Here is a 17418-nt window from a genome sequence, read left to right as displayed (position 1 = left end):
CCCTACTTGTGTTCCCTCTCTCACTGTGTCTCTTTCTGTCAAATAAATAAATACAATCTTTTAAAAAAAAATTAATTCTCCTTGAGGGGAGGAAAATGGAAAAAGACCTTCCCCCACTCCCTTGTTCTTCCCTTGTTCTGTCCCTGGTTCTTGCCAATTTTACAACCCAGAAATGTTTCCTCAAGGACCAAGGAGTCATTTCTTTGAAAGGTACTCATCAAGAAAGATAGGGCCCCATCTCACGTTCCTGGAAGGGTAAGAGCCTAACTTCATGGATCCATATTACAAATCCACCTTCTGTCATAAAGATATTAGAAATTTATTTTTCCTTTGAATAAAGGCACCTAGCGAACACAAATCATCATCCCAATTATCAGGTGGATTTGGGATGAACTATGTGTGGCAAAAAGTGCTGTCACATCCTCTTACTTGAGGACTAGTTATCATTTCTCTTGAGAACATGTATGTAATGGGTTGTATCTGCTTGGCTATATTAAAGGGTGAGTTCTCAGGGCACCTGGGTGGCTCAGTCAGTTAAGCGGCTGCCTTCCACTCAGGTCATGATCCCAGAGTCCTGAGATCGAGTCCCGCATTGCTGCTACTCCCTCTCTCCTTGCCCCTCCCCCCACTTGTGTTTCTCTCGCACACTCTGCTCTCTCTCTCGCAAATAAATCTAAAAATTTAAAAGTGTGAATTTTCTTTCTGTCTTTGTAATTTCTTAGCAGATTGCCTGTGATGCACATCACATTCTAGTTTAATACTTAATTTAAAAAAACTGTTTTCTCTTTTATCTTTGTGGAGATGTTACTGGATTGCCAGGAGTCTTTGTTTTTCTTTCTTCCTTTATTTTTTTTTTTAATGTTCCAAACTCTCTGTTTTGAATACTTACCATGTTTTTGCTTTTTAAAATATTTTAATATTATACCATGGAATCAATGTAAAAATTAAACACAACTGAATGCTATTTAGTTTTTCTGGATTAAACAAATAGGGATTAAATCAGGAAGGATGGGTAATTCTGGAATATTCTGATCCTCTTCAACACAACTGATTATTATAGACCTTGGTTTCTCCATCAGAACAAGGAGGATTATGCAACGTATGTTAATCAATTACAGGATTCAGAAGATGTTTAAACATCTTCTCAGTATGTTCCAAAGTACAGTAAACATCTGGCTTAATCACACACCAACTATAGATAGGCCTTCCTATCTGTAAAGCTTTTTTTCTTTCAAAAATAAAATAAAATATAATATAATATAATAATAAAATAAATAAAAAGACCATAGATTTGGAAGCAAAGAGACTTGGTTTTAAAACCGGGATAAGCCATTAACAGTGGGTGTTTGGTCAGGTTATTTAACCTTGCTGCAGAGGTTCCTCAAGTGAAAGTGAGTTAAAAACTACCGTCAGGGAGGAGTAGCATCTCGTACTCTTTTTTTTTTTTTTTTAAATATTTTATTTGTTTATTTGACAGCTAGAGAGAGAGCACAAGTAAGCAGAGTGGCAGGGAGAGGGGCAGAGAGAGAAGCAGGCTCTCTGCTGAGAACCCAGCATCTCGTACTCTTAACATAACTTCCCCATCTAGCTCTGTCATTCAAAGGGATCAGAGTTCTTAGCTGCGCAGTCGCCAGCGTCTCCATTCGTGACCTCCGTAATTTGTCCTCTTAAAGCAACAAAACAGAAGTTGCAAATGATCGTACAACCAAAAGCCAATAAAACTCATCCTGGCTTCCAGATAAGAAACAGACCTTCTGGTTTGTCCCTTTAAGAAATGAGAATTCTGGGGCGCCGGGTGGCTCCCTCGGTTAAGCTGATGCCTTCCGCTCCGGTCAGGATTCTGGGATCCTTGGACTGAGCCCCGCATGGGTCAGGGCTGCTTCTCCCTCTCGTTCTTCCACTCCTCCCTGCTTACGTTCTCTCCCTGTCTCTCTCTCAAATAAACAAATTAATCTTGAAAAAAGAAGAAGAAGAAGAAGAAGAAGAAGAAGAAGAAGAAGAAGAAGAAGAAGAAGAAGAAGAAGAAGGGAGAAATCAGAATTCTGAATCCACCACACAGCCAAAAATAAAATAAAAACTCAACAGCAGCGCGCTCCTATCAGAGAGGCTTACTGCTTTCACCCAATTCATCATTCTGTGGGACAAATCAGCATCACGATAGCATGTTTCAAATTAATTAAAAGACATTTCTTTCCATCCAAGGTATAATCAAGGCAATTTACTTCCAAACATAATCAAGAAATTATGTAAAGGAAGATTAACCATATGAGGAATTTTTTCATGTATGAAGTTAATTGATTTTCATATTTTTTTTAATGTTTCCAAGGATTCTGAAAGACTGGGTTTTCTAAAATGTCTCAACTCAGCGGAGTTTTGAAATACTTCTCCAAAGGAGATGACACTTTTTGCCAAAAAGTGCTCCCAGGCTGTGGAGGACACTGGGGCACTTAGTGCATTTGTCACGGACCTGCTGCTACATTCAGGGTTCCTGGAACTCTTGGTCAGTATTCCTTCTGAACATGCCGAAAGGGGCAGGAAGAACAATGAAAACATATCCTCTCAGGAAAGCTTGGAGCAACGCATCTGTACCATCCAGGTGGAGGCGAGACCCTTAGCAGCTCTTAGAATGGGAGAAGAACCAGGGATGAAAGAGGCTAGCTGTGTTTGCTCATCTCTGATTTTCGGGGGCAGAAAAACAAAACTGTTCACCTGCAATTATCAGGAGGACTGGTACCCTCTGCCAAGAGCCAAATAAGAGCTTTATTTAGACAGCAGACACAACTGTCATGACAATGGGGATTTGAAAAGGTTTCCCTGGTCCCAAATCTCTAGCTAGCATTTCCATAACCCCTTAAATTTACTTCTGAGTCACTCTAGGGAAGCCCTCTCTGACCCAAATATTGTGGGAGGGCAACATTACAGGACCATGAACAGTCTTCATGCATGTTTGCCCGGTATCCTGACAATTAAGGATCCCTTTTATTATAGCTTCTACACACGTCTGTGGAGTCCATGTACCGAAGGAGCTTGCCAATCAAACTAATAGCATTTATTAACAATTCTCTGTTCCCTATGTTTTTTAACTAATACAGGACAAAGAAAATGGCAGTGTAAGCTACGGTCAGCACAGAGCTACCAACATCACTACAGTGATTTGATGTAATCCCAACCAAAATCCAGTAAGAGCAGTTTAGAGACAAAATTCTTGAGCCAGAGCACCTGGACTAGAATCCCAGTTCTGTCACTTGCCAACTGTGTGACTTTGTGATAGTTACACAACCTCCCTGTACCTCAATTTTCTCATCTGTAAGCTGCTAGTAATAATAGTACCAACCAATAGGGTTGTTAGACTAAATGTGTTAATATGAAGAACTTATAACACTGAAACATAGTAAATGCTAATTTATGGTAGCTCTAGATTTTTTTTAAACAAACTTATTTCTCAAAAAATCTCCAGGAAATGCTCCTAGAAACTTATGTTCCTGGATATTTGGATCTCGTGAATGACTTTACATAGAGGCCTTTTAAAAATTCACCTTGGGGTACCTGGATGGCACAGTCGGTTAGGTGTCAGACTCTTGATGTCAGCTCAGGGTTGTGACCTCCGTGTCCTGAGATTAAGGTTGTGAGATCAAGGCTGTGAGATCAAGTCCTGTGACAGGCTCAGCACTTAGCGTGGACTCTGCTTGAGTTCTCTCTCCCTCTTCCTAGGCGCCCCCTGCTCGAGCATGTGGACTTGCTCTCTCTCTCAAATAAACAAATAAATCTTTTAAACACTTTTAAAAAATAAGTAATTCATCTTTTTTCACATGACTCTCACCAGTGTAATTAATCATACCATTAACACCATCTCTCTGCCCCAGGTGAGATGAAAACAAATACAAGTTATCTGCAGCAGGCTGTTTCAGTAACACTGATCTAGATCTTTTAAAATGACTATTTCTTCATTCAATAATGTTCCCCCCATTTTATTTGGAAACTCAAGATACGACCTTTTGTCTGATAGAAGACATGCAGTTGGAAGAGAGAGCAGTAATAGAAGAGCAGGAAAAGTCCATTGGTTCCATCAGATTTCTGGGGGAAATAGGTCAAAATGTCCTAACTGCTAAACTATGTTACTATGCCCAGAGAAAATGAAGTATCCAGTAATCTTGGCATAAAGAAAGATCTCTGAAATTGACAGTGGCCTGATCTTTCTAAGTGCTGATATGGATAAGTATCCAGAAGATGAGACAGCTGGGCTGTGCAATCCCCATGCCAGCCAAGCTTAGGGCCACAAGCACTTGGGAACAGACTCTGTAGACAGACACCCCCTGCTTCCATCAGTTTCCAATACTGGCTCTGTGACCTTTTCTTTTCTTTTTTTTTTCCCCTGGCTCTTTATTCTTAAGAAGCCACTCTGTGGCATGATTTCCTCATTTTTAAATTAGAGAAAATACCTGCACCTACTTTATAGGATTTTATAAGGATTAAATGACTTAATTATGTAAAGCTCCTAGAACAGTGACTGACACAGACTGTGTTACCTAAGTCTAAACTATTATATTTATTTTAAAAAAAATACAAATTCCTAGGTTTCACCCCAGTTCTAGTGAATCTGAATCTGCCATTCTCCCCTGAGTGATTCTGATGTGGAACAGCTTTGGGAACTACTGATTGGTGACTTTATTATTATTTTAAATGAAAATATCATTTGGTTATTTCATTTAAAATATCTCCAAATGGGGGATGCCTGGGTTGCTGAGTCCATTAAGTGGTTGCCTTTGGCTCACGCCATGATCTCGGGGTCCTGGAAGTGAGCCCCACATCAGGCTCCCTGCAGGGAGCCTGCTTCTTCCTCTCCCATTCCCCCTGCTTGTGCTCACTTTCTCTCTCCCTTTCTGTCAAATAAATAGATTTTTAAAATCTTTTAAAAAATAAAATATCTCTAAACAGGTCAAAAGTTACAAACTTCCAGTTGTAAGATAAGTAAGTCATGGGAATGTAACGTACAGCATAGTTACTATAGCAAATAATACTGTGTTGCCTATTTGAAATTTGCTGAGACAGTAGATCTTAAAAGTTCTTGTCCCAAGAAAAACATTGTAACTCTGTATGGTGATGGATATTAACTAGACTTACTGAGGTGGTCATTTCACAACATATACAAATATCAAATCATCACTTTATATACCTGAAACTAATGATATATGTCCATTTTACCTCAATTAAAAACATTTAAAGAAACAAGCCATTTAACAGGAAGAAGGAAAAAAAAAATATCTCCCAATGGCCCAGAAACAGAAATATGAGACAGTTTGATGGATCTAGACCTGCAGTTCTAAACTGAGATCAACTTTGCCCACCCCACCTCGCCCAGCCAGGGCACTCTTGTCAGTTTTCAGAGAATGGTGCCTGTCGTAATTGGAAGGGGAGCGCTCCTGGCACCTAGTGGATAAAAGCCAGAGATGCTGCTAAACATCTGACATACAATGCATCAGACAGCCCCAAAATGTCAATAGAGCTAAGATTTGGAGAAACCCTGATTTGAACCAATGCTTCTCAAACGTTTCTGTAACATACAAATTACCTGGAGATCTCATTAAAGTATATATTTTGACTCTAGAGATTTAGGGCGAGGCCTGAGAGTCTGCTTTCCTAACAAGCATCACTGGAGAGCCTGTTAGGGTAATCTCAAGTCCCACCCCAGATCTGTTAGCTCAGCATCCATATTGTCACAGTTTCTCTAGAGGACTTGCATGCACAAGAGAGTTCGAGAAACATTGCTCAAAAAAATCTAATCAGATTCATACTCATCCACCAAAGAGAAAGCTATTTTTCAGACATTGACAAAGAGTAAGATTGAACCTTATTCTCCAGGCGATTTTTCTTTCATTTAAAAATGATGTAGAACTGTCCTCTCCGGCTGCTTGAAGCTCGGCCGCCATCATGAACGACACAGTAACTATCCGGACCAGGAAGTTCATGACCAACCGACTACTTCAGCGCAAACAAATGGTTATTGATGTCCTTCATCCTGGAAAGGCAACAGTACCTAAGACAGAAATTCAGGAAAAACTAGCCAAAATGTACAAGACCACACCAGATGTCATATTTGTATTTGGATTCAGAACCCATTTTGGTGGTGGCAAGACAACTGGCTTTGGCATGATTTATGATTCCTTGGATTATGCAAAGAAAAATGAACCCAAACATAGACTTGCAAGACATGGTCTGTATGAGAAGAAAAAGACCTCAAGAAAACAGCGAAAAGAACGCAAGAACAGAATGAAGAAAGTCAGGGGGACTGCGAAAGCCAATGTTGGTGCTGGCAAAAAGTGAGCTGGAGATTGGACAACAGAAGGAGTAAAGATGCTGCAGTGGCTTTATCTTTGGTGATTGTGCAGATTTTTCATGAGAGGATTAATAAACTAAGAATGTTAATGTGAAAAAAAAATGATGTAGAACTGTGGGCATCTCAAGAGATGAGTCCCTGTGTTGGGACATTCAGAGTAGGGCTTAGTCAAAGCTCCCCTCCACCCCAGATTGTAGGGGCATCCTGGAAAACTGAAGGAGAGAGAGGCAAGGAAGGAAAGAAGGGGGAAAGGAAAGAAGGGAGGAAGGAGAAAATAAAAGAAAGAAGGAGAGAGAAGTAGGAAAAGAAAAAGAGAAAAAAAGGAAAGGTAGGGATAGAGGAGGAAGAAAGAAAGGAGGAAGGAAAAGAAAATGAGACCTCAGGGTTTGGGAGATGCCCCACACAAGATTAAACAGAAAAAAGTTTTCTTTACTGCATGACTTCTCAGAGCCTTTAATGTTCTAATGTGTGATTTGACATTCCAATGAATGTGTTTTAAATGTTTGATCATAGAAGCTTTTCACTGTAGAGTACGTCAAGTACTTGAGGAACTCACTACTACTTACCTGAGCATGGAAAGGACTGCCATGTCCTCTTCCTGGACCACTCAACTCCTAGGTACTTTGTACCCCTTAGAAATCAGAAGAGACACTAATAATAAAAATAACAGCCCCCATTTTTATCGAGCACCTACAAGACACCGTGATAGAGACTGATACGCATTTTTTTCTCGTCATCACAGCAACCCTGCAAGGCAGGAATTAATCAGTTTACACCAGAGAAAAATAAGGCATGGAGACACTGAGAAAATTGCTCAGATCCACGCATGTTAGTGAAGCTAATCCAGCTCCATTTGATGGAACATTATGCTCCATGGCACAGAGGTAAAAACCAAGAGCCCCCTACCAGACTCAAATCCCGGCTATAGACATCTGGTCTCCTTGAAGCCCCAAATTCTCCTCTGCTAACAAATGGCCTGGCCTCTGTCCGGATTTTTAACCCACATCTCCCTCAACCTACTGCCTGGGAGCTCAGGCTCGCTCTCAGATTTCCCAGGAGGATTATGTCAGCACATCCGGCCCGAGAGGATGCCCACCCAGCAGAAGAAGGTATTGGCAGATGAACAGCTCCCATCTGGGGTGTCCCCTCACCTGACTCAGTACCGAGTAAACGCTGGAGATTTGGCATCTGTTGTCACAGTGGAAAAACAGGCGGTCCTCACACTGGACTTGACTGGGCAGCTTATCTTGTCACCTGATCCTCTGCGTTCATTACCCCTCCCCCCATCAGAAGCAACATCTGTACAACATCCCACTACTGAGTAATTATTCTGTACCAGGCACCCTGCTAAGTGCTTCCAAGTACCTCTTACAAGCCTAACAGCACCATGAAGTAGTATTACCCCCATTCGAAGAACAGTTAAGTAAGCGCAAAAAGGGTACATTATTCACACAATCCCCTAATACGTGCTGAAGTCAAACTCTGCTCCTCCTGATCCCACAACTCCTCCTCTTGCCCCATTAAGTCCTAAAGACCCTTGATCAAACAGTGAAATGCTCGGAGAACGCTACTGGAAGTGGATTAAAGAGGAGGCAAGGAAAAATCAGGCGTGTTGCTTGCTTTGCTCGTCAAAGGTACCTCATGAAGTTTTCTTGGCAAATATTTCCAACGACAGATGTGCAAACCGAGGAAGGCTGCTGTAACACACAATTGTATTTTTCCAGCCAAATTTACCACGAAGTGGGACTTTGGTTTATGTCAAAACAAGAGGCTAAACGTGGGTGCACAAACTCCAATTTCACAGAGATGTGGATTTGTAAAGAAAGTTCATCAAATCACAACACTGGAAAATGGGGACTGTGGAAAGCCACGCACAGAGCCTCAGCCTAGTTTGGGGTGAAAAAGATCATCGAGGGTCCTTTATCCTGGGCTTCGAGACCCTACAGGCCTTTTTCCTCTCAAAAGATGTCCTTAGGATATCAGTTACTTCATCTATAAAATGAGAGAATGGAACTAAACAGTCTCCAAGTGCCTTCCAATTCCAACTTTTATGTCTCTCTGAAATGGCAAAAACAGTTTTAAATGGCCCACGGGGAGCAGCTTATAGAACATTTCTTGGAAGAGATGTAGATAGAATCGGTCCTCTCCACACATGGGTCTTCCATGATCTGTTCAAGCTCAGCTTCCTGCTTCCCTGTAGTGTGGACTCCTGGAATTCCCAGTCATTTCTTGCTTCTGCTTTTTTTGGGGACCCACAAGTGTTACACACAAAACAGGAGCCCTGGACTCCCCATAACCCGCTTGTGATGGGGGACAAGCCGAAGGGGGAAAGAGCAAGAGCCAGCTCGATTTCCCTGCAACGCCTTCCACCTGCCACGTCATGTCATGTTGCTCCCTGTACTTCCGCACCTGGAAGCACAATGACATTGTCTATTGGCCTTGATTAGTGCTTCTTAAACTATCTGGTGGGGGAGGGGGACAGTTTTGTTTGTCCATTTGATTTCCTATCCATCTCAGATAGAGAGTTTATAAAATAGAATAACAGTGAATTACTGGCGGGGGGGGTGGGGAATGAAGTGCTGCCTGGGTGTCACGGCAATTTCAAATTGCAATCAAAGTTTCTAAATGTTGACTCTTCATTTCCCAATTTGTCTCGCCGCAGACCTCCAGCAAACCGCTCAGAACAAACAGTTCACAGAACCACACAGGACAGTCGCCCACACAGAGCGGTACTGCCCTAAATCCCTTTTCAATTCAATTCCAGACATTTATTAGGCCATTCCGATGTCTGTGCTAGGTGCTGTGGGCACCAATGATATTTAGATGACTGGCTTAAAACCTCTTTCAGATGCTGAGATGAATCCGAATGAGGCTGGGCCCATTCAAAGTGAGAGTGTTATTAAATAATCCATAGGTTTTAACTTGAAAAGAAGGAAGATTGCATGTGGCTTGAGAAATATCACATCCAAGTCAGACGATGATGTTTAGGAGAGAACAAAACCTCCTATAATATCGTGCAATGCTGTGTTTGGAAGTTCTAGAAAAATCCCAAACTGCTATCAACATGTTTCTCTTTATCCTGGCTTTAACCCTGGGTGGTTAAAAGAGAAACCTGTACAGTAAAAATTTAAGATTTGGCCTCAGGCCCTCTCATCCACTCACCCTGCCTATAGCTAAGCCCTCATGGAGTCCCAATCCACTCTGCCTCCAGAGCAGGTCCTGAATCCTGCCACCCGCCACCATCACCTCCCACCCGGGTTACTGCAATGCCAGCCACTCGGCTGGTTCCCGTGCTTCTTCTCCCAAACCCAGGACAACCCCATCAGGCAGAATGGAGCTCTTAAGCTGGAAATCACCTCAAAGGTTTAACAAGCAAGCCAGTGGCTTCCCATAGCACTGAGATGGAAATCCAAGCCTCCACCATTACCCACAGTCTCTGGATCCCCCTGACCTGTCCGATCTCACCTCCAACAACCTCTGCGTCCCCTCTTTCCACCCCAGCCACATGGGCTTTCCTCCTGCTCCGTTGACCACAGAGTCTGTTCCCCCTTGAGGGTTTTAGCCTGAAGCCTGGGTCAACCAGGAAGACGCTTTCTCCAGGTCCCTGCAAACTGGCTCCATCTTACTGTTCCACTCCCAGCTCCCCTGAAACCTCCTTCGTGAGGCATGCCCTTCCCACCCAAATGCTCTCCGCCACTTCACCAGAACGGATACTCCTCCTAGCATTTGTCAGTAATAGGCATTATGTCTTTTTCCCCGCTTTCGCTGCAGAATGCCAGGGCCTTGCCTATAATAAGCACTCAATAAATATTTATTATCTGAGTTGCTACTTGGTATGAAGAACAATGAATTCACTTTTTTTTTTTTTAAAGATTTTATTTATTTATTTGACAGAGAGAGATCACAAGTAGGCAGAGAGGCAGGCAGAGAGAGAGAGGAGGAAGCAGGCTCCCCGCTGAGCAGAGAGCCCGATGCGGGACTCGATCCCAGGCCCCTGAGATCATGACCTGAGCCGAAGGCAGCGGCCCAACCCACTGAGCCACCCAGGCGCCCCAATGAATTCACTTTTAAAAGAAGAGTGCAGTAAAAGAAACTGAGGGATTTGTTTGCTGACTTTCTTGAGATTTAATTACACGGAGGATTTTGATGAAAAGAAGGAAAAATATTGTAGTACATTATGGCGCTAACGTGTGGGAGTTTCCAGTGTTTACCCCTGTCTCCATCCTGGGGCTTTATTAATGAGCCACTCTCTTGTATGTGATAATGTATTACAATGAGTTCCATTTGGTTGTGGGTCAAGATAAAATAGCAGAGTGTAATTTAAACGAAACGATGTTTGCTTGGCGAATGGCAGACTCATTTAACATTTGCTTCCTTCTTTCTGCACATCAGCCAAGCACTCCCCAAGTTGAACAGACCCAGCCTCCCTCCCATCTACTTATGGGAGGAGATAGACAAGCCAGCTGCTCAACAATCTAATCTGACCCCTGAAAAATGCAAGAATCAAGGTGGGCCCCCAAACGGCCACTCGTCAAAGACTCACCACCTTGCCTGCCAGCCTTTGAACGATCATGGGTCTCCTGACAGCCACCTGTGCTTTTCTGAAAAGTCGGGCAGGTATTCACCACCTGGTGACTTCTCAGAAGCAGCTCCATGTGCCAAAGCAGGGCACTGGTCCCAAAGGGGTGGCATTCCCCTCAACAGACAACCTTCAAAAGATGGGCAGCACCTTACGCCCACCTGTGTTAACTGCCAGCTGCCCACAAGAGAGGGTGCAGCGGTGGGAATGCCCCTGTTATCTTGGGCTTTCATCACTGTGGCAGAAAGAAGCTGTTCTTGTGGGCTGAGAGGGATGGATTTCAAGGGTTTCTTTGCCTTTGAGGTCAACCCTTCAGTACCACATGATGAACATGTGCCATCTGCGATCTAGCAAAGTGTCCAACAGGGACAAAGTGTCCAACAAGGAACCAGGACAGGCTAAGAAAATATAACCATAACAATAACACAGGCAGAAGGCAGAAGACAAATGTTATTTGTCATTGATGATACATAATCGAGATGAGCCTTCTTTCCCCAAAAGAACATCGAGCTCAACTTGTAGAAAGTTATAAAGCAAGTTGCTTCATTTCTGCTCTTTGCTGCAAAAAAAACAGAATTTGAAGCAGTGGGTCTAGCTAGCATAGCACTTGGTCACCCCTGGATTTCCTGGGATACTGCATTGACTTCTCTTTCCTGTCTAAATGGGCCACTCTGTAATGTCATAAAGTATATATTTGTTTTTTGGTTTTTTTTCCTTCTCCGACATCTCACCTGAGATGCTGCTGGACATGCAGTAGACACTCAGGTGATACTTTGTATTTTCTTCATACTTTCTATTTTGGTCAATCATTGTTTAAAATGCAGTAACTGTCATATTTTGGGGACATGAACATGGGAGCACACTTTCTGCAAAAGGTATTTCATTTCTCAGTCTTAACTATTGTGATGGCATTAGACTGGGTATTTATCTGTTATGTAGCATATTAGAGTTTAATTTCAGGATGATGAGAAGGGACCCCTTCAGGTGCCATCTGGGTAAAACCCTCTGTGATCCTTGCAAATTCAAGACAAGGACTAAATAGGATACAATAGACTTGTTCGGGGTGACAAATACGGAAGCCATTATGGAAGCGAAGACACGTTCCAGAAGTGCTATGACCAGCACTTTACGCAGGCCCTGACATGTAGGCAGTCCACATGTCCTTAGTGTTTCTGCACACAGCAGCATCTCAAGGCCAGCACCCCAGACCTCCTCTGCAACTTGCATACATTCTTCTGTTTTCTTAAACTGCACCCCCTTCTCCAGAGCTCTGTGCACCTGCACAAGGGCAGCCAGGTGTTCAGTCGTTTAAACACAACACAACACAACACAACAAGAAACATGTGCCTCTCTACGTTACACTTACACTCGGTGGACTGGGGTAAGCAGACACAGATGCTACAGGCAAAGCCACAGCCCAGAACAATAGAAAGGAAGAGAGTCGAGTAAAAACAAATGCTGCATGTTTTTTTTTTTTTTCCCTGAAAAAGGTTAACAAACTCCATTTCAGCCACACAGACCAATCTGTGAAATTTGTTGACATGTGAACGTAAGTCAGATTCACTGCAAAATAACATATATACACAGACATAGAAAATATATGCAAATCTGCATCGATTACAGGATGACACTTTATCCAACTGATTTCAAGAGAGGCATAAATAAGCCTCTTCAGGAATCAGCTGACCTTTATTTTCCAAGACACTGACCTTCTTAAACCCAAGGATTTAGGAAATCATTTTTGCAAAGGCATCTGAGACCAGGGTTTCAAATAAAAAATGCCCCAGTCTGTGTAGGACTCAAATCCTTCCCAGGTTTTGCCCATCCTCGTGGGGGCGGGAATGGAGGGGGAAGAAGAGAATAATTAGTGATTTTTTTCTGCCTGGTTGTTAAACACCCTAATTACTTCAAGCATCATTACTGCCACTTGCGCATAAGCCGTCCTCTGAAAAGACTTTTCAATCTAAACTAAAATTGATGCTAATTTCTTCTGAGAATATAGCCAATATTAACACAATTTGGAGAGTTACTGGATTTACTTTTTAAATCTTAACAGGGATGTCAATATTCTAAGTGCACAAAATGAAGATAATCCACTGGCCTCTGAAGTAGAACCAACAACAACAAAACTCTGGAAAGACTGGCCATTTTTATAGACATGAAAAGTATTACAATTATGTATCATGTGCCATAGCCATTAGTACTGACTTGCCATTATTTTGATACTCAACTGTCCTCTTAGACTTGTTCAGGAAACATTTACTAACATTAGAATTATATCGTTGTGGGTTTTTCCCCCCCAACTTTCGTACTGGATGGAATTACTTTTTCTAATTGTTCTCTCAAAACCTCAACATGCTGGCCTTGCTTGTCCAGATATTTTGCATTCATTTCTTTACCCTCAATTCAATGGACTAATAAGTCATGACGTTAGCTATTTGTTTCTATAGCAAACGGCAGCAAAGGAGGCAAACGCTAGAAAAATATTAGTTGAATGAATAAATCTTCATTGATCCATGTTTAGGGCACTCAACCTGGATTTTATAAGTCAGTGATGCCCGTGGTGAGAACCACGATGTTCAAGAAACAGTGCTTCCTAACGCTGCAAGAGCAGTGGGATCTGGTGCTTGCCGTCGGGAATGGGAGGGATACGTGCACACAACTAATTCAAGGCAGAATGAGGCTCATGGTGTGACAGATATCAGGGTTCGGGAGAGATGAAATTATATCTGGTGAGAGACTGAAGTCTTCATGAAGTGGGTGAACTCTGGGGTCCATCTTCAAGGCCGAGCAGAAATGCAGTCGGCAGAAATGAAGGGTGACCGTCCAGAAAGAGAGAACAGTCGGAAGGAAAAGCGTGACGGTGGAAGGAAGCTGCGGCAGCTGCGTGTGGTCTGCTCCATGGGCTTCATGGGCATACACAGACACGGGGCTGGAATGCCAATTGGGGGAGTTTTTAAATAAATAGACAATGAGCTGCTAAGGTAGTTTTGAAACAAGCTAAATGCCATGAAGATGGATATGAAAGCAATGTGTAGAACAAGCCGGAGTGGTGAGAACAGGGGCAAGTAGAGTCTAACCGGAGAGGAGGGAGGCTTCCAGGAGAAGGGAAGTAGAAATCGAAGGTCTGAATAACAGCAAGCAGGATACAGGGAAGGGAATGCAGGGAAAAGGTAGCGCAGAGGCCAAAGCAACAAACTTTGGCGACCAACGTGGTGCCATCAACAGGAACAAGAACATCAGAAAGGGGAAAAGGAGCCGCTTGAGGGGGTAGTACACGAACGCCTCGTACATGTTGAAGGCCGGCAGCCGGAGATCCACCACCCTGGGCTGTCTTCTCGCCCCTCCCTCAGATCAAGGATCCTAGAACAGGGATCCGAGCCACCCCATGTTCACGCCTGGCGCTTTCTACACACGGCAGGAATATCCATGACCCTCTCGACATCTCACCCCACTTCCTGTGGCTCGTTCATCCAACATGGTAAGCACAAGTGCGTCCCCTCAAGACGTAACTCTTCTCAACAAGACCGAGGGTAACACACACCGCCTTCACCTTCCCGGTTCTGATGGTCTCGGCCCGATGCCCACTCCTGGCAGAACAGGATGTGTTTTCTTGGTGTTTGTCTTTTGTTCTGCTGTTCATGGAAATGGTTTTACTGTTTTGTGGACTTAAAAATAGTCTAAAATGCAAAAAAGAAGATACTATACCCACTGCCATAAAAGATGGGGATGATCAAGTTGAAAGGATCTCAGTACAAAAAGAGGAAAACAGGAGAGAAGGAGTATAGGATAGGAAAAGAGGGAGTGCATTACAGGAGCAATCTAAGGAGTTCAACAGCTGAAATGTGGATGTTCTAGGAAGAAAGAAAAGAGGAAGAGAACTAAAGGAAGAGAATCATCAAAAAATTTACTCAAGACAATTTCTCAGAACTATGGATGTAGTTTTCTTTTCTTTTCTTTTTTCTTTAAAGATTTTATTTATTTATTTGACACACAGAGATCACAAGTAGGCAGAGAGGCAGGTGGGGAGATGGGGGGCAGGCTCCCTGCTGAGCAGACAGCCCGATGTGGGGCTCGATCCCAGGACCCTGGGATCATGCCCTGAGCGGAAGGCAGAGGCTTTACCCCACTTGAGCCACCCAGGCGCCTCCTGGATGTAGTTTTCTAAACTAAAAGCCTACTGAGTGCCTAGTATCAAAGGATGAAAATAGACCTGTGCCAATAAACAGCCTACATTTTCAGAAAACTGGGGATAACTAGATTACATACACTTCCAGAGGGAAAACCACGAACAGCCCAGCCCTGCATCCTCCTCTCCATGCCGACCCCTCCCCAGGATAGCACAGCGCACCCCGCCCTTTCCACCCACCTCCCCTCAAACCTAAGGCAGACCATGTCCCTCCTCTGCTTAAACCCTTCTGTGGATTGCACTGCACTTGGAATAAATGAAAATATAAAGAAAACGGGGGAATTGGACTTTAAGACACGTTTAAAGTTTGATGATTCTTAGGAGTATCAACATGTTTCAATGAGGGGCTGAAGGATTCTGCTTGATAGACAGCTACCAAAATGGAAGTTTTCCTCTTCCTACCTCTCTCTTCCAGGCTTGTTTTCTTTTCCCTTCCCAGTTTGGCTGTAGTCCATAGTCCATACTCCTCACCGCAGATGGTTGGCCGAATCAGTTCCCACATGAATTACTCCTGAAAGGGATCTTTCGTGGAAGAAATCGTAACAAAATTTCCAAAGAGCAGCTGAGAAGTGGGTGAAGTTCCCATGTGAACCAGGATTCTCTCAACTCTCCACAAGGTTATGGTGAGGAAAAAAAGAAGGCACATGGAACACGGAACAGTTCTGTTCAGTCAAGCGAGGCGTCCCAAATTGGCCGTGGCCATCACCTTACCATGAGTCTAGGAAGTAAGGACTTGTATATTCCCATATATAAACTGAAAAGGTGTCTACGAAAATTGCTCAACGTATGTCTAACCAAACTGATATGATGAAATGGACCTCCAGGTTATTCAAACTAATAAACTTATCCTTTCAGGCTTGATTCATTCAATAAATGTTTACTGGACACCCACTTTACTCCAGGCCTTTCCATCAATAAAAAGAGTAAGTCTATACCCGCTTGCAGCTTGTGTCCTCGTGGGAGCATCTGGTAATAAACAAGGCAAGGTGAGGGGATGCGCAGCGACAGGGCGGAGGCTGTGAGACAGGAATTACTTTAGAGAGGGTGGTCAGGGGCAGACTCTGGGGAGACACAGTCCACCTGAGACCTGAAGAATGAGAGGATCCAGGGGCGTCTGGGTGACTCAGTGGCTTAAGCCTCTGCTTTCGGCTCAGGTCATGATCTCAGGGTCCTGGGATGGAGCCCCGCATCGGGCTCTCTGCTTGGCGGGGAGCCTGCTTCCTCCTCTCTCTCTGCCTGCCTCTCTGCCTACTTGTGAGCTCTCTCTGTCAAATAAATAAATAAAACATTAAAAAAAAAAAAAATGAGAGGACCCAGACATACAAAGACCAGTGGGTACCAGGCAGAAAGAAGAACAAGAGTAAAAAGGCTGGTGGTGGAAACAAGGTGGTGTGTTTGAAAAATTAAAAAGAATAGCAACTGGTCATAGCATCACAAAAAATAAAGAAGATAGTTCAAGACGGGATGGGAGAAGGAAGCAAGGCCCAGACTATGCAAGGGCTGGGAAGACCATGGTGAAGAATATGGATTTCCATTCATCTATGGAGAAATGGTTTTCTAGAAAATTCTTGGTAAGACTTAATAATAAGACCTAAAAGGGGCACCTGGGTGGCCCAGTGGGTTAAAGTCTCTGCCTTCGGCTCGGGTCGTGATCCCAGGGTCCTGGGATCAAGCCCCACATCAGGCTCCCTGCTCAGTGGAGAGCCTGCTTCCCCCTCTCCCCCTCCCCCTGCTTGTGTTCCTTCTCTCACTGTCTTTCTATCAAGTAAATAAATATTTTTTTTTAAAAATGGTGAATCTTTTCTTTATTCACGACACCAAAATGCTGCATTTTGGGAGTCCAGTCTTGTGAACAATTAGATCACGATGTGTTGTCTTCAAGGCAGTGTGTATATAGATCGTGTGTTAAAATCTTGTCTTAACCTCGCAGATGCTCTCTCATTTCCACATCGTATCAATCAATAATCCTTGCTTGTTTTACTTCCAAACCTCTAATCACATCCATGCCCTCCACCTCTACCTCCAGCGCCTTAATTCGAGCTCTTATCATCTCCTACGCAAACTATTCCAACAGTATCCAACCAAAAACTCCTCCTGATTGCTCCCGAGCAAACTCAGATGTCACCCCTTGATGAAGATTCCCCAGCTCTCTGTTCTTGATTAAATATCTCCACTCACTTTGCCCCAGTAGCTTTCAGTGCACACCACTCTTCCAACACGGGCTGCCCCCTACAGCAGGGCTGGCAAATAGAAATATGCACGATGTGTGTGGAATATTAAATGTTCTAGAAGCCTCACTAAAAAGGGAAGGAGAGA

The 17418-nt window shown here is 43.4% G+C and overlaps 1 protein-coding gene across 1 annotated transcript; it reads left to right on the top strand.

Moving 5' to 3' along the window:
• Nucleotides 1-5897: 5897 nt before the first annotated feature.
• On the top strand, nucleotides 5898-6423 carry LOC131811489 (small ribosomal subunit protein eS24-like). The gene has a single exon (XM_059140104.1). The coding sequence runs from the start codon at nucleotides 5929-5931 to the stop codon at nucleotides 6319-6321; it is 393 nt and encodes a 130-aa protein (XP_058996087.1). The 5' UTR covers nucleotides 5898-5928; the 3' UTR covers nucleotides 6322-6423.
• The last annotated feature ends 10995 nt before the right edge of the window (nucleotides 6424-17418 follow it).

Source organism: Mustela lutreola, chromosome 1 (genome assembly GCF_030435805.1).
Source record: "Mustela lutreola isolate mMusLut2 chromosome 1, mMusLut2.pri, whole genome shotgun sequence".
In the NCBI taxonomy this organism is placed as follows: domain Eukaryota; kingdom Metazoa; phylum Chordata; class Mammalia; order Carnivora; family Mustelidae; genus Mustela; species Mustela lutreola.
The sequence above is the reverse complement of the archived record's forward strand: the minus strand, read 5'-3'. Positions and strand labels throughout refer to the sequence as shown.

What these genes read in the sequence shown, in the direction of transcription:
- LOC131811489 (XM_059140104.1), top strand. Translation starts at nt 5,929, where the DNA reads ATGAACGACACAGTAACTATCCGGACCAGGAAGTTCATGACCAACCGA.